General features: G+C 29.8%; 2 protein-coding genes and 1 long non-coding RNA gene across 3 annotated transcripts; 2 read left to right on the top strand and 1 right to left on the bottom strand.

The window, feature by feature from the left end:
- Nucleotides 1-681: 681 nt before the first annotated feature.
- LOC126848961 (phosphoinositide 3-kinase adapter protein 1) lies at nucleotides 682-23,783 on the top strand. The gene is made up of 18 exons (XM_050590372.1): nucleotides 682-783; nucleotides 3,310-3,363; nucleotides 4,735-5,152; nucleotides 5,329-5,526; nucleotides 5,704-5,972; nucleotides 16,581-16,737; nucleotides 16,841-17,234; nucleotides 17,318-17,614; nucleotides 17,836-17,971; nucleotides 18,108-18,298; nucleotides 18,879-18,948; nucleotides 19,284-19,595; nucleotides 19,877-20,320; nucleotides 20,432-20,548; nucleotides 20,799-20,893; nucleotides 21,185-21,404; nucleotides 21,618-22,181; nucleotides 23,015-23,783. The coding sequence occupies exons 2-18, from the start codon at nucleotides 3,354-3,356 to the stop codon at nucleotides 23,029-23,031; spliced, it is 3,909 nt and encodes a 1,302-aa protein (XP_050446329.1). The 5' UTR covers nucleotides 682-783; nucleotides 3,310-3,353; the 3' UTR covers nucleotides 23,032-23,783.
- LOC126849027 (uncharacterized) lies at nucleotides 2,330-3,282 on the bottom strand. The gene is made up of 3 exons (XR_007687340.1): nucleotides 3,182-3,282; nucleotides 2,930-3,112; nucleotides 2,330-2,476 (listed from the first exon to the last, which is right to left on the bottom strand). It is a non-coding gene; the product is annotated as an uncharacterized LOC126849027 (long non-coding RNA).
- A 1,325-nt stretch (nucleotides 23,784-25,108) lies between the features above and the next one.
- On the top strand, nucleotides 25,109-27,063 carry LOC126849005 (WAP four-disulfide core domain protein 2-like). The gene is given in 4 exon segments (XM_050590458.1): nucleotides 25,109-25,206; nucleotides 26,005-26,056; nucleotides 26,058-26,301; nucleotides 26,777-27,063. Coding segments are annotated over 4 exon segments (609 nt in total). The 3' UTR covers nucleotides 26,992-27,063.
- The last annotated feature ends 297 nt before the right edge of the window (nucleotides 27,064-27,360 follow it).

Genomic DNA, 27,360 nt, shown 5'->3' with positions numbered 1-27,360 from the left:
CGTTTTCGTTCCTTAGCAAGTTTTCCTTTTGCAAAATGGATACAACAGAGATAACTGTAGAGTGTACAAAACGTGAAGAAGAAGAAAAAACTACAATCTTAACGTTTACTTCCTGATCAAGTGCGATGACATTGAGATTGAAATGATCGGTGTGATTGATTGACATCAGCGGTTTCGTGAAACGCAACTGATTATATTAATTAAATGTCAAGCAAATGTGAATACATATAATGATATAATTAAAATAAATGGAAAATTATCTAAGCTATTTTCTTATACCAATCGTACGTTATTAGGCAGAAAAAGTATTTAATGAAATTTTGGAGAAATCATCAATCATCTCGATTATTGAATCACATTCTCGAGTTTGAATATTGCTCATCATAATCAACGAATGAGACTGACAATGAATCAAATCTGTAATTCGTTCACACTGAAATGTTTGATATAAATAAATAATTCTAGGAAATGGAAATCCTGAATATTTAAATATGAAAATGCTTAAAGTAATTAAACAATTATGAAAAAAAAGATGAACTGTGCAAATATTAATATATTTCACGTATAATTCAGGAGAAGAGAAAAAGGAAGAAGTACAAATAAGAATTGGCGAATTTTCACAAGTAATAGAAAAATACTCGTCATTTATTTTATAGTGTTGAAATTATGTGGCTTGTTGTTGTTACAAACCTCTTCTCTTTGGAGATCTTAATTTAGAAGAAAAGCAAATTATAGAAAAAACAAAAATCAGCTAATGCAAGCATTAACAACAAAGTACTGAAGGTGAGTTTGCAAGTCACATGAAATAAACAAATTAATTTAAAAATATTAGTACTTTCTGGTATGTGAATTTAGCTTTTATCATAGAAAAAGTTAATTTCATAAAAATCTTAATATATTTCAATATGTATATATATCAATTTCTACTTTATATTTCAATAAATAATTTCAATAAATATATTTAGAACACATGTAAAGTATGTGAAAGAATAACTTGATCAAATATTTTATTAGTAATAAAATAGTCTGTAATACATTATATCTGCAAATCAAAAATACTTGACTAAAGTCTAAAATTTTTTTTAAATCTTTTCCTTGGCTCTCTTTATTTCCTTCTCTAGACGCAAATTGCCATAAAAGCCATAAATATTCTCTTCCGCTATCAAGTTAACTTATCTTATGATTGAAAAATTATCAAAAAATATATGAGAATTTGAAAAATAATAATAACATAAAACACGTGAGTGTTCAAAAGCGCGATAAAAAAGAAAGAAAATAACAAGCAAGCGGGGGAGCAGGCGTCGTTCTTCCACGGAAAAAAAACTTCTCAATTATACTTGAACTAAAGCGCGTCTTTATGTGGTTCTCGAACAACGCGCTACATTCTGAATATAGCGTGCGCCGCACATGTGCGCGCTTACGGGGGCACGGGCACGTGCACTACCGGATACAGGCTTCTTTTTATCGGACCATACCTCGGTGCAGGTGCAGTTGCAGGGCGCGATGTGGCACGGCGCAGTCCTCCGCGATGGTCACAGGAACGGGCCTCTATTAATAGCCACGAATGTGCGTGATTTGTTCGAGAAACCGCGTTCAGCTATAGACGCGATGCGATACAAGCTTCTGCAAAATATGATGTATTTTTAGCATTTTTAAGAATTATTTTGTAAATCGAACGTAGTTTCAAATCTGCATAATTATTCGCGGCATTTGTGCAAAACAACTCGTTGAAAATAATCAAGATAAAATACATCGTAGCGCGTGATATATTTCTTGTTTATAAGATATACGTGCATCGCGTTCATTTAGTAAACACATTTACTTATAACGAATTTCGTTGAATAAACTGGTGCCTGTCGTATACAAATTTGCAATAGCATAAGTAATTAAAATAATAAGATAATTAATACTATCTATAAGTTATTATTATTGTTATTTAATACAAACAATAATAACTCGTAACAATAATAACTCGTAATATTAATTATTTTATTGTTTTAGTTATATAATATATATATTTGTTTTATTGTAAATTTCTATAAAATCGATTTATACCAGATATATGTAATGTGTATCAGAGCATTCTAGTGCATTCGATCAAATTCGTTATTAGTATATTTTCTCTCTTTCAATTATCTCTGTTAGATAATTGATAGACAAAATCAATATTACATCTTGAATTGATAACTCTTATATAACTTTATATTTTTTATAAATTCTTAGTGTATTATATTATGTTTTTCCTAAAAATTTAAAAAAAGGTTTTTAAAAAACTTTTATCATTTTTTCTTTCTTTAGTCGCTCCATATTTGGGTGAAAGAGGATATAGATTTTTCATGAGTACGATCACCCTTTTTTCCATCTCTTTCCTATCACCTTTTCTCTCTCTTTCTCCCTTTCTATTTATCTCTGCCTCTACCAGGCATGTTCTGCTCTCCCAGTTGTACGAAAATAGTAACCGCCATCGTTGCAACAACTATGAGGGCAGAAAATTGTCGCGTATTCGCTGAACTAAATTCGAAGAAACGCACAGATTCTCATCAATTACAGTTACATGAGTTAGGAAAAATAATTATAATATAAGCTCAATATACTTATAACTCAAGAAAAATTATATTGCAATTTTTCATACAAAAAAAACTCTGTTCTGTGATAATTTTTTGATAAAAAAAAATATCAAATTTAATTAAATTTTTCATCCTTAAACGTTAAATACTAATTATATAGTTTTGCGTCAAACTTTTGCATGCACGTTAAAAATATAAAATATTTTATTACAAATTTTATAATAAAGAAATTGAAAGAAATAAATTTATTCGATAAAACATGTAGCTCTCTTCATTCAAAATTATTTTACATAAAAAAAAAAATAAATTCAAACATTTATTATAAATATAATGACGTTCATTTATTATTATGATCTACTTACGAGTGAGAAAACATTTTCATTAAGGAGAGATTTCCCTCATGTAAAACAATGTGATAGGTATCATTGTCCATAACAGCAGCGGATGAGACGTGCAGAAACAACGTGATAATGTCGCGTGCATAACACGTGAATGAGTCGCGTTCGCTCTCGACCCCCATTTCTCCGTTCTCCACCCCCTTCTGCCTGTAAGTAAACGGGTCGTGAGAGACGATGTGCGCCTCTCTCACCGTGCTAAATATAATATTCACGCACGTATTTTCAGCGATGAATGAAAGCACCGACGGACATTCGCAGCTTTTCCCGCGTATGATTTTCTGAATCAAAAGAGAAAGAAAACATCATACATATATAGAATAACATAAGTTTATTTTACATTGCAGATATTCGCTGCATCCAACTGAACGTTTCCACATAGGAGATCGTCATGGCAGTCGGTGAGTTTTTCACTTTTTTCCAATTGCAACAAAGATCGTAAAGATGGCATACAAATTTTAACGATGCGATACTCAGTACGCGAGTCACGCCGTTCACGCATAATCACGCCGCGTCTCTCACATCTCTCATTTTCAATCGCAGACAAACAGTAGCCTGTCCGCAACATTTGTTGGACAAAATCGCAAGCACATAATTCACAATGCAATTTCATGTCGTATCAGATTTAAATTCACACATAAGAATTAAATAAAAGCACATATACACTGAAGAATCATTTTAATATTCTTCTATTTTTCTCATCCGACATAATATTAATTATTTAAGTTAAAGATAAATTACGATTATTTATATTTTTTTTTTTTTTTAATGTGACAGTTGAATGTTTCAATTTATACGCACAAAAAAAAATTTGCTTACACAGCATCAATGGACGATCCTATATTATCAAGAAACTCCAAATAAAAAATAATAACAAATAATGCTAATAATAAGAATAACAGATAAAATCTCATATAAACATTTATTCGATTAATGCCCTTTTCCGGGGAGTAAGAGCGCGCAAATATTGCAAATCGAGGTGGTATATTTCCGGTGCAGCTACTACGTATTCCTGCCAGCTCCCCGGGTGTGGGGGAACAATGCAACGTCCGGTTTGGTGTATCCCCCCACCATGGTCGAATCCAATGGTAATCGTAGTAAGGCTCGTTCATGGTGTCCCATGAATGTAATTCAGCTCCCACAGTCACAGGTAGACTCTCTATTAATCTCGTCGTGGCTATAACGCGGATGTGATAACTGTGACAGAAGTGATAAGAGTAACGTGACGTTGGACAACGTTTAATTCCGGATTAGAAGATTCCCTCTTCGTGATTACATACGTCACAATACAAGTGCAAAATCATAGTGATAAAAAGATACGCGGATAGCAATATGTAGATAAATCTTTATTTCTCGATACAATCAGAAAAAACTGATGAATTCGGCAATTTGATCAAAGAGTGATTAATTAAAAATTGAACTAATTGAATTCCCTTCCTTCGGTTATTGTTTAAACGCGACAAAAGTGAAATCGAGTAATGTTTTTCTCAATTAATATCAATTTTATACAATTTTTACGTTAATTATACAAGTTAATAATGGATTATTGTGATGGACATATTTTATGGGGATTCGTGCAGTTCTTGCGGCAACAATTTCTTTTTCGTTTCAAATTAGTATTTGCCGTAGCAAAACCGTAAAATCACCTGCGGCTTAATAATTTTATTAAGAAGAACCGCACACACACACACACACACACACGTATTGAAGAGAATAACGAATCAGCGAATCAAACTGTGCGACCTGGATCTGTCCGATCCGCATGTTCACAGATAATCCGTCATATTTCTCGCTGTCTGGCGGGACATCGTCGTCGCCGAAGACGACAACGACATTGACATCTTCGACGTCGCCCAGAGGTCACAGTAGCGGCTTGTCCGCTTTATTTCGACGGAGAGCCTGCAGTAAGATGGGCGCGGCTTCCTCTCAAGGTGGCATCGTCGTCTCGGAATCCACGTCCAGCATGCATCACGAAAATCGCGGCAATGTGTCGGGTACGTCGACACCGACGGAGGAGCGCGTCCCGATGCTGTCGCGGAATGGCGCGGTCCCTTCCGGCAAGAGGAGAAGCTTCCGGAATCTCTTTAGATCTGTAAGCGCGAACGCGGATCACGAGAAAACTCAAAAGTTTCTCAAAGGAGACCCGAGGCCCTCTGACGTTGCGCCACCATCGCCATATTTGCCCCATAGGTAAATAAAATGTCGCTCTTTAACGAGGATATAATCCTTTGAGGATATTATACATAATTCATATATATCAAATATAATTGCAATTTTATTTAATTGCAAAGTTGCAACTCTTTGGCAAAAAGGATTCAATCAAATTAGATATAAATAAATAAAAATATATTGTCTTATCGATGCAGATCGCATTCGCATTCCGAGAGAGATAGACATCGTCCTGCTCGAGGCAGGAGAGTCCTTAAATCTGCGAGCGAGCTTTTGTCCAATGATATGGTTTACTGTGGTCTGACAGGCAATTCTAAGAATCAGAATGATAACGATGACAACAGCAACGATGATGACGATACCGCAGAAGTCTTCCTCGGTGTGGACGATGCCAGGTTAATAAAAAAATTATCTTTATCTATTCAAAAAAACGTCATTCTTTTATTACTTATACATTTTTTATTACTTATTTATAATTAAATGTCAAATTTTATTTTATTTTTTATTATAATACAAAAGAGAGGAGAGAGATAATCTGCTTGTGAAATAAACTGTGGGAAATTCTTTTCCAGATATTATAACATTTCCTCCACTTTTCCAACGACTGGTTCAACCGCCTGTCGAAGAAGGCACTCAATTGGCACTTTTCTCGAAAAAGAAGCCGGCACATCTACTAATGCAACCCCTGGACGGCAACAAATGGAAGGATGTAAGAATTTGTTAGAAGCAGATACAATGACAGCATCGGTCGACGATATTGATGGTGTCCCATGCAACGAAGACAAACAACCGTGTTGCAACAGGATTAGACGAAGAAGACACAAGAGCTCATTTAATAAAGGTAAATATCGATTAACATAGCAATTTCGATTTTCTTATCGATTTTGATTAAGCTTTCGCTAAACTGTCGCATTAACGGGGTATATATTTTTCATGTATCCTCTTAATTATCAATTCAAATAATATTTCAAATGGAAATAAATTCTCCAATTTTAATATATTTAATTTAAAAATATTGTTTTTTCCAAAATAATCAAAAATTTAAATAAAAAATTTAAAATCACTTGGACAATGTCAAATCTATTCTACAAGATATTTATTTTTGTCTTGAATCATAATAATGTGTCATATCGCAAAAAAAATTTTATTTTTTAATCTACAATCACATGTATTTTCATAATATTAGGCAAATTTAATTTCGATGAAAAATATTTTTTTACCCGCTTTCAATTTTTGAAAGCGACAGAAAATTGTTGAGAAAATCATTGAGCGAGTTGTATGAATTGTTTTATTCATCGCGGACGGTGATTATAATTTCTATGGCGAGAGGAGAGTGCACTTGCGAGTGAAGAGTTCTCGCATTCCCACGTCCCATCTATCACACACCCGCATGAAGAACGAGTCACGCCTGCATGTTATAAAAGTCGGAGCATTGCGACACAATTTCGATCATCTTAACGCATCGATTGTTCGCCAATTTCCATTTGGATGATACTTTCAGGTCATTCTGACTTTAATTATGTGACATTGCAGTGATGATTGTCGTCTTTTTATTAGGCAGTTTCTATATGAAAAGAATTCATTATTAGCACTGTATCTGTATGAGAAAAAAAGTCTAAAATCGTCTTTTATTACATCTAACAATAAGTTTGTCAATCAATTATAGTTCTTTTTTTTATTTAACATCAAACGTATTAGATTTTGCTTTTATTAAAAAAAAATAGTTTTATAAAAATTATCTTATTAATCAAGGGTCGATAATATAAAATTGATTAAAGAAATCAATTATATGTAATAAAAAATTTAAAAACTTTTCTCTCTATTGTTGTTTTCTGCATGTAAAATTGGTTCTTAAAATTTATTCTATAAAAGAAAATATTTTCTATTGTAAAAAATATATGGATCTCTTTTCTCATTATAAATAAATTTTTATTTTTTCTCATTATAAATATATTTTTATTTTTATAAAAAGATCAGTAAAAAATCTGTTTAAGAGTTTTTAAAAATAGATATTTCATATACGCGCGAGCGATATTAATAATTATTTTATTAGTTTATTTTATTATAATTATTTCATTATTTTATTATTTAATTCGCGCACAATCGCCTGTAAAATTCGAATCAAAGTTAAAACGAACAATATGAAGAATATCCGACATTCTCGCAATCGCGTAACAGATAAAATCAGAGACCGGTCCGCAGATGAACGCACATAGGTCGGATGAGGTCTACTCCGGAAGTTCACAACCTTTAGTATTCGGCGAACGACTTCGTCGTTTTCCGATCGTGCTGGTTCGCATACACACACATACATATAGAACACACATACATATGGCCATAAAATAAAATTTACGACGTTACGTGAGCAGTTACATGGACAACAAAAGATTCTCTGATGTATATGTAAAACCAATTCTTCCTTAACAAAATGTCTAAAAGTTAATAGCAGCGAAATTTTAAAAAATCGTAATTAAATAAATTATTTGTAAATCAAATTATTAAACACAGCAATATCTTATAAATCAAAATCCTTATTATTTACTTAAATTTCTTTAAATTTAAATTCTTCCAAGCTCAATAATAAAACATGTGCATGTACATGTAGGAAGTATAATAATACCTCACACATGTGTAATATACCAAGCGATTTCTTAATTAAGAAAGTAAAGCAAGTGAGTAACATACATGCTTTTAACAACGAAAATGTGACCTCGACCAGCATCCGGTCGTTCTTTAATTACAACCGGAAATGGAACGTAGATTGCAACAGGCAAAAATAGCAATTCCATTTACATTACCGGCAATAAAATATGTATAAATAAATATAAGACAATGATCTATATATCTCATGATAAGCAATTATCTCCTTTGTCTCGATTAATTAACTGAATAATTGGGTCAAAGTTACACATCCGGTCGAGTATTTATATATTTGCTCGTTATATAATAAATTGAATGTTACATTGCTTTTTATAAACATAGAGTCTTTGTGCAAAAAAATTAATAAAATTAATATTTAGAATTTTTTCCTTGGAATGTATTAAAAAAACAACCAAAATTAATCTATTTTCCTAAAGACCCGTTTATTTACAGAAGGTGTGAAAGAGAGATAACCGAATGTATTTCTAAAGTTTAGATTCGTTTCTGGATGTCTGTGTTTTCACGCGTCTTCCGTTGCAAGCATTGCATAGCGTGTCGTTGCCGACACGAAACGGAAATATCCGTCCATATGTTGACACGAGGTCACAGACGGTTATACTAGCGTACATCTTATGGCCTCATCGAAAGAATACGTTCCCCCAAACTGCTGTAAATTCTCTTTTTCCGTCTGAAAAACAGAACCTCGTAAATTCGTGAATTCTCTTTTCCTATCAAAGGAAAGCAGGACAATTACATCTTACTTTGCAATTAAAAAATTTCATCTATTGTAATATTATTTATAAAAATACTATAAATTTTTCAATTTTTAAAATTGATTTTTATTTTTAACAAAATCTTGTACTAAGAAATTTTATTATATATTTTCGATTTATTTTCTTATATATACATATACATATAAGAATTATCTTACTCTTCTCAATCATACCACCAATAACAAATCTAGTATATACATATAAGCGAGAGAATCAGTTACGCAACGTCTTGATTTGCATAAATTTATGAAAGTACGTTATATATGTGTTACAAAGATCAACTTGTAGCGTGATATCCAACAAAATGGATGTGCTGAGCGATAAAACGAGCCGTATAAATCTATTGAAAGACAGAGGGGTCAGTAACCGCAAGATTAAGCATTCTGCCGGCATATTCGATTCTATCCTCATATTATTTACCGGTTGTACTTCCTGGTGATACCCCAGCGCAGATCTAATGCTTCCGGCGCTGACAGTTAACTTCCAGGAGGCGTCTTACCGATCTCTCGATCTGACATGATAATAAATCAAGCTTCAAAAATAACTCAAAGACAATTATAATTAATCAATTAATCAGACAATTTTAATGTATAATAATTAAATATAACCCTTTGTCTTTTACATAGCATATATTTTAATGATAAATAATATCATTAAGGTTTTAAGAAAAATTTTTCGTGTTTATTTTTGTTTTTATTTTTATCTTGGTTTTTTACCGTATATGTATGAATAATAAAATTGATAAGACATCTTCACAGAATTAATCATCATTAATTATTCTTCTCTCAAGCCTCGAGTTCTAAAATTGTGTTAATTAAACCGCTCGGATGGCAACGGTGTAATTAATGCAATTAGTGTCTGAGTCTGCATATTGAGTTGTATTCTAGTTGTTGTATCTGCGCATCTATTTTGTTCGAATTACTAAAGATTATCATGACGGTGATACGTATGTCGTCGTTCGAAGAATGACGAAAACATCCGGACGAAAAAAAAGGGTATCTTTCTACTTCGATATTTATCCCTAGTATAAACATTTACGTTCTCCGAGATTTTGTCCAGAAATCCAAGAAAAGCGAAACTTCACTGCTTTAAACTGCGTAAACTGCTTAAAACTGCGATTTGTTTTTCAATTCTAATATATAAAAAGAATTATTTTAAAAATTTTTAAATATTATGATCAAAGAATAAAATTTAAAAAAATAGGAGCTAATCCTTTTATAAAAAAAAATTATACAAAACTTATTCAAAAATATGTATTTAATAATATTTAATAATAATTTAATAAATGTAATAAAATATGTATTTAATAATATTTATCCAACAATCAAAGCTCACATAACTATATTATCTAAAATTCTTGCAAAATTATAAATAAACATTTATAAAAGATTTGCTGCTAATAAATATTAGTATAAAGCATATCAAAAGACATTAATATTGCATCACTGAAATGTAATATTTCATAAATATGTAAAAATATTTATACCTTAATTCTTTTAAATCTTAATTAAAAACAGGATTGACACAATCATGTATAAAGACTAAAAGAATAAAAAGTCAATTAAATCTATAATAAAATATGTTCCGGATCGAAAAGGCGATATTGGAAAATTCTCTGCTGAAAATATATGTGGAACTTCACTTTATTTGGAACGTCAATTTAGATTCGTGCTCGAAAAGGGATTCGAGATGCGCGATCGGAGTTGAAACGACCATCAAGTATATAAACGAGCTTTGATTGGTCAATACGCAATGTCCGGTAACTACGATTTATTAGCGAACCAAAAGTTGCATCCGCTGTTACTCTTCGATAACTCTCGTTCGCTTATCGATCCTTCCAATCGTCCACGCGCCGATCGAGTCACATTTGTCATCAAATAACTCGGTAAACGTTGCAAAAAAATTTTTTTCTACGAGTTATTGAAGACATTATGTCTATCTTGATTATATTATAATTAATCTTTTGTTCTCAAAAGAAAATTTTATTTTAAAATGACGTTCTTATGACAGAAAAAATTCGGAAAAAGCCTCTTTTATCTTATGTTAATATTAAACATCAAATAAAAGAGTGAATAAATGAGATATGTCATCATATTTCATTTCATTATCGAAGGATTTATTAAAATTTTTTCAAAAATACAATTTTGAGAGAGAGAGAGAGAACTGCGATTTTATTTTGATATTTATACAACAATTTTCTATTATATTGGCAAAAATATAACTGAAACGATCGACTGAAAACGCATATTTTTATTTTTTTTTAGTTTTAAATAAGATATGCATGCCTATAGATAGGAAAACACTATTTGGTTTGAAGGAAGATTAGAAGGAAGAAAGGTACACACAGTGTATCTCATAGCATGGCGGTGTTGTATCTATAAGTAATCATATTCTATCATATTTCTATCTATAAGTAACCATATTCTAACTGAAAAAGGAGAAAAGAGAAAAATATTTTAAAATTTTAAACAGATTTCTCTTTTAAAATCTTATACCTCTGAACTTATGAAAAAAAATAGACTCCAAATTGGTGAAAGAACTCATAAATAAAAAATAATTTGCCAGATTTGTGACATTCTGCATAAATATCATACAATAAAAAAATTCTTAACAAAATTTAAAATAATTTTTATGAAAGAATTCCTCTGACCACAAGAAGAAATCTGATAAGGAAAACAAAAATTATAATAAAAAATAAGCTGATCCTCAGATTCTGCTGCATCATTGGACCATAGTCATTGAAAGATTAAATCTCCGTAAGCTTGTGTGTTAGAATTTCAAACTACATATCCTTTCTCAAAGATCCTACAAGCTAAATATAACCGGCGCCACAATGGTTAACGCGGCTCCTTTCTCTGGATAATATCTATAAAGTTTAATTCTTCATAAATAAAAAAAATATAAATAAAAAAATAAATACAATAGTTAAAAGACTTTATTTATTAAAAAAAAAATAATAATAATAAATGCATACATCACATTTGCGCTTTTAAAACTTAATTTTCGAAAACTTTTTTAATAATAATCGCTTGTAACTTAGAAATCATGTTTCTCGATATTTTTGTTAATGAAAAATTTATTCCACATTAATGAGAAAGAATCTGTATATAAAAGATGTCTCGATCTTAGTATCTGGGATACAGCCTATATAATCGAGACTTGCGTTTCAATGGGAAAATTTTATCAGTCATTATTCTCCGTAACGACTAATGATTCTCTTGTCAGTCGAGATTTCCGAGAAACCGAGGAACTTATAAATGCCATCGAGTTATCGTTTCTTCCGTCCCTCCGAGAAATTTATAAACAGCACATATGCTTCGAATGCAACAGTTATATGCACCGCGTTGCGTTGGCGTATATGATTTCGCGCGTTTTGCATTCCTACAATATATACATATATGTATTTATTTATTGCGTTTTCCGCGATAAAAATAGCTGCGAGATTCATTAGTTTGTATCGTTATTCCTGGATTTATTACGAGAGAGAATAGCTGTACTATAAATGGCCAGTTAAAAATATTATATAATTCAAATTTTTTGTTAATTAAAAATATTATTTTTATTGCCCATACTTTTGATCTGTGCTCGATCTATATCATAATATAGTACCTTCGCAATTATTAATATTAATCTAAATTTCTCTCTTTTTTTTATAAATAGCGTATCGCAAAAAGATTGTCTTAAATGCTTTTTATATTGCAATATAATTTTATAAAATCTAAATAAGCATTAAATAGCAGAAATTAAATAAGTCAATTTCTTTTCAAGTCAAATTTAAGATGAAACATTGCCCATCCAAATCTCAGCACGTCAATGAGCCGTGTACGATATGCAATGCAAATGTAACGGAGATAATCTCGAGTGTAAGATACCAAGAACTGCTCTCATAGACCTCAAGACCATTATTATTCCCTAATCGGTCCCTCTAGTCTACCAAGTGACTCAGTCTCCTCCTCTCCAATCTGATTAATTGAGTCTGCGGTTTAATTTCTTTGTATCAAATGCATGGCGCTACATATACGCAACATGTATATTAGAAATAAACGCATTAACATAGTAATGTAGAATTCTGCATTAAAAAATAGTAGTAAATAATCGACGCTTCGCATCGACGCGGCTAAAAGCCGCGACGCATAAATTCGGACTTTCATCTGTGAATAGGACCTCTGTTTTAGGGCTCCGTTTTTAGGAAGTTATGAAGATAGACAGATGATAAAAAAATCATCATATCATTCTTTACATTCCTTACTTTCGAATAATATTTGTTGCGATATATTATTTGAATAAATAAATAAAATCCACTATGTCAATCAATTGTTATTTAAATTCTCTAAATAAGACGTTTTAATTTTATATCGTGAATGACTTTCTGTTAGAAGTTAATAATAATATACTTCTTTATAAAGCAAAAATTTTAACAAAGTCAAACCTACCTAGAATATGAGATACTAAAGATGTTTAGCTATGGGGTGTGTCATTCTCAGTTGACATATTCTTATCTACACGATAATATAGATAATTACATGGATTTCTTATGTTGTATTGGAAATAACTTTAAAACTCATAACTTTTGCTTACTAGTTACTGTATGAAATTAGATCATACGACTAATTCTCTTTTTAAATTGTTATAATATTTTACAATTATAAAATACTTTTATTATTTTTTCATTCGCAACAAAAAAGAATAAAGTCGATAGATCGCCACGTGAATCCAAAAAATCTCTCTCTATAAACAATATCGTCTTAGCGATGCGCCTGCGCCAGGCACAAGCATTGCGTGATGGTCGGTGCATCTCCGAGAAGCACTGGAATGACTATTCAGTCCTGCGGCGTCTTATGTTCGAGATCGGTTTTACGCTCCTCATTTTCGTGTATATATACATATATATATTTACATATACGTATATTTTTTTATTAATTTTTTTAATCAATAAAATACTAGCACAATTTTGATAAGTTCAAGTTTCAATACACATGTCCATTCAAATAATATTAAAAAGTGTATAATAGAAATTATTCATCGAGATTATAGCTATTTTCTTGATGTGAATGTGTTTTGTCATCGCATAAATCATATATTGAGTGATTATTTACTCCAATCGTAGATGATACATTGTTTTCAGTGCTTTAAAATGAGTGAATAAAATCGATAAATTATATTAATCATATAGAAATTATAATAGCAAAATTAAAATGAGGATAAAAGCTGAAGATTATTATGTCAAAAGGAGCGTCGAGTACTTTGGTGATTATTTTTTTTTAATATATTAGCTCATTTTATCGATCGCTATAATAAAATTAAGCGTTTAATTAAGAATAAGAATATAATAAAATGACCTTATAGAAACATGCCTTTAAATCAAACGATTATTTAAATATTGTTATTATAAATCAATTGACATTATAAATGAAATTAATGTATAGTATAGTTGCATATAAATATCGCAAAACATCCTGTATTAAGTTAATAATATTTAGTAAATAATAAAAATATAAAATGTTAATTCTTGACAATTTGTGAAGGTGTCAGAGCTATATATATTCTGATATATGCAATAGAGTATAAGTGATATGTTAATAGAATGGTACATCAATGTGTGAGTTGAATATAAATGAGATTGAAGTGGTATTATTGTTTATACAGGCAAATTTTTAATAGCTTGAAAAGAATATAATTACTATTGTATATAAAAATAAAATAAAATTGAATAGAATAAAATTGAATAAATTAAATAAAATTGAATTTAAAATGAAAATGTAATAAATATAATAAATATCTTTAGAATTTATAAAGAAAATTACTCTTTAAATTGATTTAAAACATGTATCTTAGAATTTTAATCAAATTCATAAATAATTTACTCTAAAGATCATTCTAAAGATAGTTATTTTATTTTAAAAAGTTTCCTCTTGATAGATAATATAGCTAACTTAGACATATATATATATATATATATATATATATATATATATATATATAAAAATTGCCTAAAAATTACCTAAAAATTTGCCTGTATAAACAATAATACCACTTCAATCTCATTTATATTCAACTCACACATTGATGTTGCATTCTATTAACATATCACTTATATTCTATTGCATATATATATATATATATATATATATATATATATATATATATATTATGTCTAAGTTAGCTATATTATCTATCAAGAGGAAACTTTTTTAAAATAAAATAACTATCTTTAGAATGATCTTCAAGAGTAAATTATTTATGAATTTGATTAAAATTTTTAAGATGCATGTTTTTTAAATCAATTTAAAGGGTAATTTTTTTCTTTATAAATTCTAAAGATATTTATTATATTTATTACATTTTCATTTTAAATTCAATTTATTAGATCTATATATATATAGATCTAATAAATTATATTTTGGAGACAAATACGCAAAATAATATGAATAAATTAAAATGATAAAATATAATAAAACTCTAATCAAATCGCCACAGATTTTTTTTTAGCTTACGATTGTATAATACTATCATTATTTAAGGCAGTCAATGCAGGAAGAGACGACTCAGATAAAGAATTCACAACTTAATATGCATCATGCGTACAAAAAAATTATGGGCATCACCTAATTCGCCTAAAGCTGAGCGTGAAAACAATGCTTTCGGGGTGGGGCTTCGAAATAAACGGTACGATTTCCTCTCGAGAGATACTTTGAGCAGTCGTACGTTGTCCTTCGCCGATTCGTCTTCGTGTGTTTAAAAGGGACAAAAAATTTTGTCCTAAGAGAAAACCTCATCGAAAAATCGTGTTACGTAACTGTCGGTAGACATCCAGTGATCATTTCGGGTCATTAGAATAAAGAAATTAAAACTTTGTAATTAAAACGAAAACAGCGGAAAATAATACGCGTTTTTAATGTTTTGTTTTCTAAAAACATATGCAGTTAAATTTTTCAAATATAATCACGAGATCGGAAAAAATGATGGCTGATGTCTGTGTTAGCCCTCGACCGAGAAGACGAAACCGGCCAAATTTTTTAGATCTTTACACGTTAACACGTAAGTCAAAGTGAGAAAACATAAATTCTCGAAAATATTATTGTGCAAATTATTAACAAGAATGCCCCGATAATTGTTAAAGAGTTGCTTTAAAATCAAACTCTTTGACAACATTGATCTATTTAGAGCTATTATTATCATCCAAAGATTTACAACCCACGTGCGTTACAAACCGAATATATTTTTCGCGATATCATCGTTGTAATTTTTCGTCGGGATTGTCAGATGTTGATAAGCGTTAAGATTACAAGATTACAAGATTATTTTTCTTATAAATATTAAATTGTTATAAATATTCTTATAAATATTATTTTTCTTATAAATATTAATATTAAATATAAAAATGAAAATTAGAATAAATGATCATCTGCTGCTGCATTGATAGTTATATATAGTGTATATATCACATTAAATTTGTATATCATATTAAATTGATTGTGTGTGGTTCGGAATACTATGTGCTGATTCTTTGTTGGAATTTTACAAGATTTTCATTCTATAGTCATCGTTTTCGCGTGTAGCACGAAAGAGCCGCATTATCTACGACATTATTTCATTAAACGTATTATAGTCGAGTCGCGTGTTCTGTGATGTGCGTCACCCAAAATTAATCGCATCCCCTGTCATAATAAAGCATGCAAGATTGTTTATGTGACATATATACAGAAAACATTCCGTAAATTAAAAAACGGTCATAAAAAAATTAATTAATAGTAAAAATAGTAACAGTAAAAAATCAAATAAATTATTAATGTACCTGCTCCAAATATTAAATAAAATCAATAAAATATATAATTAAAATCTAATAATTATTTATCGAAACTATGTACAAATCTCATCCATTTCTGTTCAGAAAGCAAAAACATGTTTTACCATTCATATCTTCATCTAAAAAGCTTTATTATATTTAAAATAAACTTTATTTGATATCCCTATATAAAAAGTAATCTTATAGATACTTGGGTCAATTAATTTAATGTTTCAATTGCTTGTTTCAGGGTCGCATTCAGCAACAGTCTTATCGAGGGACGGACACACAGAAGACGATGTCCTCTTTGTCTCTAGCAAGGACAGTGAGGCTTCTAACTTGTGGGTTAATTATTTAACTGCATGTTTCGAGCAAATCAGTCGTCAACAAGGACGACCCCCGTTCAAGTAAGTATAAAAAATAGAATACGTTATGATAATATTTTTAAAATTTGATTTGGATAAAATTTTGAAATCGAGAGAATCTATATTATATAATGTAATGTTTCAGAGTACGTCATATGGCGATCGAGGAACCGATAGCTCCGAAAATGGAGGAGAAAAAAAAGATCCGATCGTCTCGTCTTCAAATCGTCATCGTCTGTCCGATATTGCTGGAACGCATCCGAATCAGTCCAGAAAATGCCGTCCATCTGACTAGTCATCTGGTCGCCGAGAAAGTATTGGCGATGATGTTGGGCGTACAAGACAATCACATCAACGATCAGCATAGATCAAGCCTGATTTCCTACGATCAGTGGAGGAAATTTTTTGTCAAAGACCAGGACGAGACGTTCGTAAGTGAATTGCTGGGCGCGGCGGTCGCCATTCTGGGCACTATGCCGCCATCGACCCTCAGAAATGACAAAACCGCATTCTCTGTGCATCCGAAAAAGGTCAAACTAGTAAGTAATTATTGATAAAAATAATTTTTTCTTCGAAAATATGTGTACATTGCAAGAGTTTAAAATAAAAAATGTGTTCGCAGGGGCAGAATAAAATAATTGTTTTGTTAAACGATCCATTGAACCCCGAGGATAACGTCTCAGTGATCGTTGATCGTTGTGGCGATGCTATCGACATAAGCAATGTAAAACGGAGAAATCCTTACGCGCTACAGTTTTCAATACCGGAGAGATGTCTTGAAGTGTCCATGTTAGTCGGCGTGAGGATATCTAAAAACGGATGTTCGCTAGGCGTTAGGCAAGTCAAATGTGAAAGCAGACTCAGAGAACTAGATCAGATCCTGAGGGCGCACGATAATCCTCTCGAATTTATGTGCCAGGTAATTTGAATCACATATATTTATTATTCTAGCATTAACTTATTTAATTGACTTTATTTTATTTAATTGAATTTATTTAATTAACTTACTTAATTTATTTATTGTTGCCAAACTATTGTTTATATAGTAAAGTCAAATCGAGTAATCGATATTATAAAACATTTAGCTCAAAAATTAGACAATAATATGTAATATTATTGCGTTCCTTCTATTTGTTGTAGACTTTTGGTTTTAATTCTACCGATCGAGAACAGTTAGACAATTGGATGGTCCACGCGTTTCAGAAAAATATTCCTCCCAACTTTAATCTCTTATCTACTCCGAGTGGTATGGTACCTTCTCACAAAAATTATACAAGTAAGTAACATTTAATTTGATAGATTTGATTGATTATAATTATAATTATAATTATAATTATAATTTGATTGATTTAATTAAATGAAAGCTACGTATTCGAGTCAATTTCATTGACACGAGCAATTTTTGGATTTAGGTCCAGAGGAAAATCCGACGTTACTGCATTTCGCCGCGCGATTTGGTCTAGAAAAACTGGCGTGGCAATTACTAGAATGCCCAGGTGGCGATCTAGCATGCGACTTGAAGAACGTCTCCGAGTTAACACCAACTGATCTTGCCGAGCAAGCCGGACATGCAAAACTGGCTCATCAACTGCGGGGCTACATGGTACAAAAACCTCGCCTTTAGACCGACGTCGCAAATAGTCGAACACAATCGGTACTTTCGCGAGATTTTATTCTCCGCTTCTCTCCAAGACTTTTGACGCTTATTATACGCGTGCTTGCCTTGTGAGGAAATTTAAAAGTATAAGATTCACTTCATAAAAGAAGAAACAAAAACTTCTTATTCTTATTTAATGAGAAACTTGTTTTTTATTTATTTCTCTAAATAATCTTTAAATACGATTCAAATATTTGTCTCAGCGAGACAACAAGATTTTGAAAGAAATGCTTGTTTAAAAATTATGTGGAAAAATAAATAAAAAGTATTATTTTTATGTGTTGATTAAATAAGAATAAAATTTTGTTTTATTTTCTCTTTGAAAAGTATCTTACTTTTAAAACTCTCCTTGTTTATCTTAGAGCAAGAATATTTCGAGAAGAAAAATCGCGCGAATTTGCATGTCATTCATTTAATATTTTTCGAATTATAGTCTCGATTAGTGAATTAATGAATTAACCAATGTTATTAATTTTACATTGCATGTTTCGGGCGTACTTTTGGATCCTGATGCGCGAAATTCCAGCAAATGAACGAGTTCACCAACATGTATAGCTATCTTAAAGTTATAAGTCAGACGAACAACCGATCGACAGGTATTTCGACTAATATATCACAATAATAATATTACGAAACTATGACAGTCTGTCATTTTAAAAAATATTTTTTCTTACAATAATTTAAAAAATATCGAATTTTTATAGAATATAGAATTATTCGTTATTAATGACTAATACATTATTTTATATGTACATATCTTATATGTAATACGTAATTTTTTATGATAAAAATATTGACAAACTAATAGTTCTATGTGTATATGAAAAAATAAGAAACATTCAAGTAAAACTAAATCAATCTAATTATTCGTGAAAAATATATGTAATTGATGTATAATTATACTTGAAAGAGATAATATGACTGTGTTTAGGAATAAATTCAACCACGGATGTTCCATCAGCGATTGCTAATGAAATCGGCAACGAAAAGGAAGATTACTGTCGACCGAGACCTTTGAGCGAAGCTTACTTGGTACCACCGATCGCGAGACCAGTAACGACTCTAATCCCGACTTTACAAACAACGACGATGGCTAGTACGTCCACGAATAATACCTTAGCAGCGAATTATTCGATCGTACCAACGCCTACACCAATAATATTACCATCCACACCAACGACCGCTGTTGTATCAAACGAACTGGATCTGTCTTTCCAAGGTTACATGAAAATGCATCCCGCTGGTAAAAATCTCGTTTTTTTTTTAATTTCTTTAAAATAATTATTATTATATATATTTTACAAGTAGCCAGCATCTTGAAATATAAATATATATTTTATTTATATAATCCAAATTAAATTTTTCTATAAATTAAGATTTCTATAAAGATTCAACAATACTATATAAGGCTACAATAATATTTTATTTTTACGGTAGTATTTTAATTCATTTTTATTTTATCTTTTCTTTGAAAACAAACACACAAATAAAAAATTTTTAATAAAAGAAACTGTATATTTAAAGGTTCAAAGATACTTAGCACGAGCACGACGAATCCATCGCAATCTCGGACGGGCACACCTACGCAAGGCGTTCGTCAAGACTGTCATCAAAATTCGCCGGGATCACGGGAAGAAAATTGCGGTCAAAAAATATGTCAGAATTTTTCCTATAACAGAACGTCATCTAACAGCAGTACAAAATCTAGAGAACCATCGGGTCCTCAAGATGAACTCTTGGAAATTATAAACGATTTCAAAAATAACGTCTTTACGATATCCGAAGTAGAGAGACTCGTTGAAAATTGGCAGAAACGAAACGACGTGCAGCAAAGTTTCAAAGATAAACAACGACAGCTTACGGCAATGAGGGAAGAGTACGACAGGATACAAAGAAGATTGAAAGAAGAGATGAAGACTCCGACGCCCTTCGACAAGATACGAAAATTCTTCTCCAAAGGGAAAAAAGGCAAGTGTGAATCGCAATTTCGATACTTTTAGAATTCTTTCGATCATTTTGATGTGATTAATTGTCGAAAAGGAATAATAATTAAAATTTTTTTACTGAATTTTGTTACAGATACAAAGGAATCTGTTAATATTGTCGCCGACTCATCTTCGAGCAAATCTGAAAGTATTAACGGTGGATTAGCTGATCGCAGACCTGTTAGCAGTTTAAGTCTTCGTAGTGTTTCCAGTAAGTGTAATCTAACATAATAAGCATAATTTATAATGTTTTTTTTTAAAACACGCATAAATTCAAGAAAGACTTAAAAAATATAAAAAAAAATATATTTGAGAAATATCTAGGAAAGAGGAACATTTTTTAGATATTATCTTTTGAACATCTTTTAGATATCTTTTAGAGTTATTATAATATAATTTGTGGATTACTATATATGAATAGTAAAATATTTTATTCATGCATTTATTTACAAATTTCTTAGGCTCGTCCTCATCTGGCAGAATGAGCACTGTCAGTGGCTGCAGTGGGACCAGCTTGGGCGATAGTGGAACTCATTCAGATTCCGAAGATAGAAGAGTACGTATAATACATCAAAAATCAGAATCAATCAATTCTAAATGATTAGACCATTAATAGAATAGCTCAAAGAAATAACAATTTATCCAAATTTCTCTTATACATGTTACGCTAATTAATTTATTTGTTACGCTTGTCAAAAATTTTTTGATTGAAAAATTTTTTTATATTTCCTAAGATCAACTGGAAGGGAAAAAAAGAAAAAATACACTAAAGAAAAATATATATTAAAAAAAAAATAGTGCACAATTTCCTATTATTAAATTAGATTTACGTTAAAATTACTTTCAGCTGCAAAATGTCAGAGATGAGAAGACTGGCATGACCTCCTACGAGATACCACCTGCGCCTAAACCATTCACAGGTAGATATTCACCAGCGTCTGGGTATTCCCCATCACCGACCGCCTCTATCGCGCGTGATCTCGACCTCCGACAAACGCAATCACCGTCCAGGGCCGGCGACAACGAGTATTACATCGCGTTTCCACCGTCGGGTTTACCCGTTCATGGTAATTTGAAATTAATCAAATCGTACAATTATTTCTCTATCTGTTCTAGATATCGTCTCAAATTATAAATATGTCAAACGACATAGAGTCCAAAAATATTTAAAAAATATCTGAAAAATTAAAATTTATTATGACATTTATTAGAAGTCTTTTTAAACGTTCATAATATCTAGAATTTCAGAAATATGTGAGAATAAATTTATAATTTCGTAGCGTTTAAAGCGGATGGTTCTCCAAGGGAACCGGATACACCGAGCTCGCCGTGCGAACACTCAAGGTATCTCGACTTTATTCAAAATGTCTCGTTGGACAAAAATCAAGAAGAACTCGCATCGACAAAATGCACCAGTAACAATTATACGAACATCGATCCGTCGACATCGAATTTCACGCCACCAGTTGCACCACCGGGAATGTGCATTCCAGATTACACAAGTAGCGAAACCGATTCCGTTCGCGTAGATTGCGAAAATGCGATCAAAGAGCATCACGGTGATAATATCGCCAATGCATGTTCCGATATGACAAAGGTAAAACCGTCTGTCGTCGATGAGGTTGATTCTACGCTTACTATTCGAGGTCAAGAGACAACCGGAATGAAATACGACGAGGGACACGCATCGGCGAACGCGACGAACATTTCGAAAAATACGAATGAGGCCATCGAGACTAGAGTGCCGGAATACATGAACCTTGCTGTTAATATGGGTCATGAGGCTGTCAAGGTCCTCGGTGCCATATCAAAGAAATTGCCTGCACCACCCGTGCCGCCGAGAGGTACGACCTATTACGATCTATTATTTAATTTATACAATACGTCACATAAATAATAACATTAATACATGCAATGTGTAATGGAAAAAAAGTAGTAATTATGCTGTTATTTAATATTTCAATTAAATCAAGAAAAACATATATAATCCTTAGTAATATAGAATTTAAATTAATAATCTCTTTCCACTTGTGTTTTATTTTTTGCAATACAATTAAAAAATTATGGAGTTAAAATTAATAAATAATAATTGAAGTTACTTATCATATAATATCAATCATACAATTTATTTAAAATTCTCTTTCCTAAATCGTACATACATATACGTTTAAATATTAAGTCTCAAACATGCGTGATTTTTGAAGCACGTGTAAGATGAATCACTAATCTATTGTATTATATTTCAATGCAGTTGTCCAGGAATTAAAGATCAAGAAAAAATACAAGAAACCGTGATTAAGAAAGATATTAATGATTCATATGAACTGAGTCTTATAACTCATAAGGAATACATGTTGAAGAACAAATTCTTATTTTTTTAGTTTGTTAAATCATTTAAAAACCTGAGCTATTGATTATCATACATTAGCATACTTATGATTTATTCATCGTTGAAATACGAATTATTAGCTTTCTCAATACTATAATGAGTAATGCACAATTTTGCAATTAAAAAAAAATATAAATCACAATCATTAAGATATAAATATTTGTGTAATTATAATTAAAATAGAATAAATAAATGATAAAAATAAAATTATACAAATATTTATTATCTATATTCATATAATTATAAATATAAACTATTTTAAAAAATTATTTTTATTATCTGTTGCAGGTACTACTAAGAAATAGAAAACAGAAATTGAAACATGTGCAAATAATCATTGACAATATTTATACTAATTATACATTGATTCTTTCACACGTTAAATCATTGACTGAATTAATAGTAATGAATAAATTTATTAGCCATTTGTATTGTGCTCGTAATTATGTATGTTATATATCTATGTAGAAAAATAATTGTTAAGTGCAAGACAGTAGTTATTGCTACTATCATTGTTTATAACTATTTTTATAGGTGCACAGTAAAAATGTGCAAAAATATTTAAAGATATATGCAAACTTTCTCGATCGTATCAAATTATTTGTACAAAATAAAGGCAAATTAATATGATTAATCTAAGTGCAAATTAAGATATTATCATGATTAATCATGATTAATCTAAGTGCAAATTAAAATCGATTATATATATTTCCATAAACTTTGAATGCAGAACGCGACTCAAAGTGAACAAATTGTACAGAAACGCAGATTTTACTCCGCATAAAAAGAATATAATAATTAGTATAATAGAAGTGATTCAAATAATCAAGAATATAAACCAAACTTTTATTTCCGGATGCAAAGAAGTTTACAGTTTGCATGTCAATAACAGAATGCTACGTCACAGATATTTAGAGATTGCAGATGCATCTTTGCACTTTCCCTCCTCTCCCTTCTTCATCCACTTTGATTATGCAGACATCGAATGTAACTTCCAAAAATATTGTACCATTTTTATATAACATTAGAACGCAATATATTCATATTAAATTAATTAGCTCTAATTAAATCAATTATTCATATATTCTTTATATTTGTCTCGAATATTTCTCAGGTATGAAGAGGCTTGAGTACCAAGAATGCATTTATCGTTAATTTTAAGACTAGTGCATAATTTCGTAAATATTTTATACTATTTTTTATTATGCCCGCCGACAATTTTATTTTATATTTATATATGTATTATTAAAAAATATAGAGAGAGAAATATCCAAAATTTACCTTTTATTTTTCATATATTTTTAAGCAATATAAAATATGTGACAATACTATATATGAGACTAAAATAATGTCACTCGATAACGCAAATTCCTCTCTTTATGTGTAATGTAAGCAAGTCTGATGTAATCAAGTAATATCAAGTAATAATTATATTTGCAGCAATCATCGCGATTAAAAACTCATACTTTGAACAAAAAATATATTATTATTTTTTTGGTAATAGTAATATAGACAAATATTCTATCAAAAAATTTTCGTTTCTTTTTTTACTAGGATTATTATTATCTTTTATTATTATTATCATCTAAATTAGACATCAATACAATTTTATTATTTATTCTCAATCGTAAATTGCCAAAATCTCCATTTTTTGTGGTCACTGGTCAAATACTACTCACATTTCAACATTTTTGTTAAAGAAAGATAATTTCTCAATTTTATAAAAAAAAAATATATATATCGCCATATGTATCGTATATAAATAATAACTTGAAAAGATAACTTTCCATAAATAAAATACGTTCATCAAAATTATGAAGGAAACAGTCTCGACTACTACGGTTCAAAAACCGCTTCTTTGTTTCCGGTTCAACTAATTAGAGTCCTAATTATGTTTGCGGTTTACCACCAACGTTTTTTGATATAATATATAATATCATTCAAAAGTATATCTGCAATAATATTAAAGCATAATATTAAAAAATCTCTAAGATCATAAAAAAACAGGTATAAAAGATTTATCATTTATGACAAAATTGTAAAAAAAGCATTATTTTTATTCTATAAAAATGTTTTTCTAGCATTTTAAATATTTGTCATCCCGATTAAATCAAAATTTAGCTACACAAATATCTTATATCAAGATCGCATAGCACATTTAATGTAATTAATTATAAATATAAACATATATTAAAAATATATAATTTTGAAAAAATTTGTATTTATAATTTTGCAAAAAATAGATATTATATTATAAATAATATATATATATATATATATATATATATATAAATTATTTTAGATACATACGTATATATATGCATGATAGAGTTATGTGTAGAAGTGAGCGATAATATAGGAGGGGGAAGATGAAGCTGACGAATGGTAGGCATATATATTGGAGGTACCATTCTGTTAAGTGGTAAAAACGACAAGACTTTGATCACCTTTATTTCCGGCTACACTCGCGGAGTAAAAAAGTATGACATAAACAAATTACAGCAAGTATATTTTAAACGTAAAGTGAAGAGTGTAGTTTTTCCATCGACGTAATTCTCATATAAATAGTGTGTTACGCATTATAAAATAGTGAATGGCAAAGTCGAGGTCAAGATGAGTAAAAAAATCGATAAGTCAAGATAGAGCATAAGAAATTTCTTAGTGTTACATTTAGCATTAGATATAAAATCTAATATCAGTGAATCGTTCATCATTCTTTTAAATTTGCTTAATTTTTTAAGTTCATAGAAAAAAAAGGAATTATTTAAGATTCTGTTAATGAGAGTCTATATTTTTTAATTAAAAAAAATAGTTGATAAAAAAATTTAAGTAAAAATGTCATTCTCTAAAAAATTTATTTAAATTAAAAAAAAATTTATTTAAAATAATTATTTTATCTTGAAAAAAATAGATATAAACACATCATTTATTTTATTATCTACTTAATGCAATTATTGTTGTAAGACAAAATAAACATTTTAAAGATATGTTTTTCAAAATAATATTTTTATGTATAATAAATATATTTTTCTTTTTATCATAATTTAGCTATCAGAATTGTATAACATAATTATTAATTTAATATTTAATGTTTCTTTGTATATAATTCTCACAAAATTTTAGTTAAAAATAATTTATGATATCCATTTGCTACTTGATATTTATAGCAAACATTTTTATCATTAGTTCTATTCTCAAATTTTATCTTAAAATTGAATTTTTTAATTTATTTATTGCTTTAAATTGATATATTGATTTGAAATATTTATCGCATTTAGCTTTTCTGCGATAAGCAAGATTACAAAGTCCAGAAACTGCCACAGTGTTCAAAAACAACAAAAGAATGAAGTTGATAGTCTTGTCTCTAGTCTTTATGGCGATAATATCTATCGCAAAAACGCAAACCAGATATGTAGCGAAAGCAGGTTCATGTCCACCTGCCTTACCTGTACAATTCTGCGGACGTTCCTGCTACGTTGACGCACATTGCGCTGGTATTGGCAAGTGCTGTCCGACCCGGTGTGGTGGTTCCATTTGCTCCATGCCTGTCACGATGACGCGACCTATCCAATCAGGTAAATAATTTTCTCAGTACGATTTAGATTTATTATTAGTTGATCTGAAACAGTGACATGAATACATAATATTTTAAAACAATTATGTAAAAATTACAATAAAATTCAATATAAATAAACATTATAGTAGATATAAAAATATCATAACTGTATTTTTAGTGACAATTTTCAGTGTGATTTTAATAGCAATATACCTAAAAATATTGTAAATCTAATATATATAGTTTTATATTTATTTAATATTTTATATCTTTTTATTGTAACTAATAAATAAAAAATTTTCAAAAGAAAAAAAGGAGAGAAAACAAGTTTATAAGCTTCATAATTGATTTATACTTTTATTATTATAAATTTATGAATAATAAGGCATCTATGTGAGGCTCTTAAACTAACTATATAATAAAAATTATAATTATGATAATATCGTTAGACATTATAATTATATAATAAAAAATTAAATTATTCTTTGTATTAGAAAAACCAGGATCTTGTCCATCGATACCGACAGGAAGATGGGTATGTTCGTCCACTTGCAATAGCGATAATGATTGCAAAGGAAACCTGAAATGCTGCAAAAACAGATGTGGGGCCTTAGCTTGCCAAAAACCGGAAGTCGAAATATTAGAATCCGTCGAAGCCCCGATTGTGCCAATTTTTTCGCGTTTTGGAAATGATTACAATAATTACTAAAGATATTTCTAATCCTTATTTTTATTATCATTATATTTATAATAACGAATATATAAAAACAAAGAGCTCTTACTATTTTATTTTTTATTTAATAATAATTTTATTTTTTGTAACATAAAGCAAAAATTATTGCATTAAGAAAGAAAAAATAGCATATGATTAATAAAACAATTTATATTTATATTATTTTAATCTATCTGCTAAATTAGCAAGGTAAATTCAATAAATATTAAAAAATATTAATTAAAAAAATAAAATTTATATTTTAATATAAATTTATTATCAATAAATAAAACAGTATAGGTGAAAAGGGACTGTTAAAATGCCCTAGAGGAATGTTTACTAAATCTTTCTTTATCGATAATTCTA

Source organism: Cataglyphis hispanica, chromosome 4 (genome assembly GCF_021464435.1).
Source record: "Cataglyphis hispanica isolate Lineage 1 chromosome 4, ULB_Chis1_1.0, whole genome shotgun sequence".
NCBI classification, from domain to species: Eukaryota; Metazoa; Arthropoda; class Insecta; order Hymenoptera; family Formicidae; genus Cataglyphis; species Cataglyphis hispanica.
This window is presented reverse-complemented; position numbering and strand designations above follow the sequence as displayed.

Coding starts and splice junctions, on each gene's coding strand:
- LOC126848961 (XM_050590372.1), top strand. Junction 5,527..5,703: donor CTCGGTGTGGACGATGCCAG/GTTAATAAAAAA, acceptor ATTCTTTTCCAG/ATATTATAACATTTCCTCCA. Junction 16,738..16,840: donor CAAGGACGACCCCCGTTCAA/GTAAGTATAAAA, acceptor GTAATGTTTCAG/AGTACGTCATATGGCGATCG.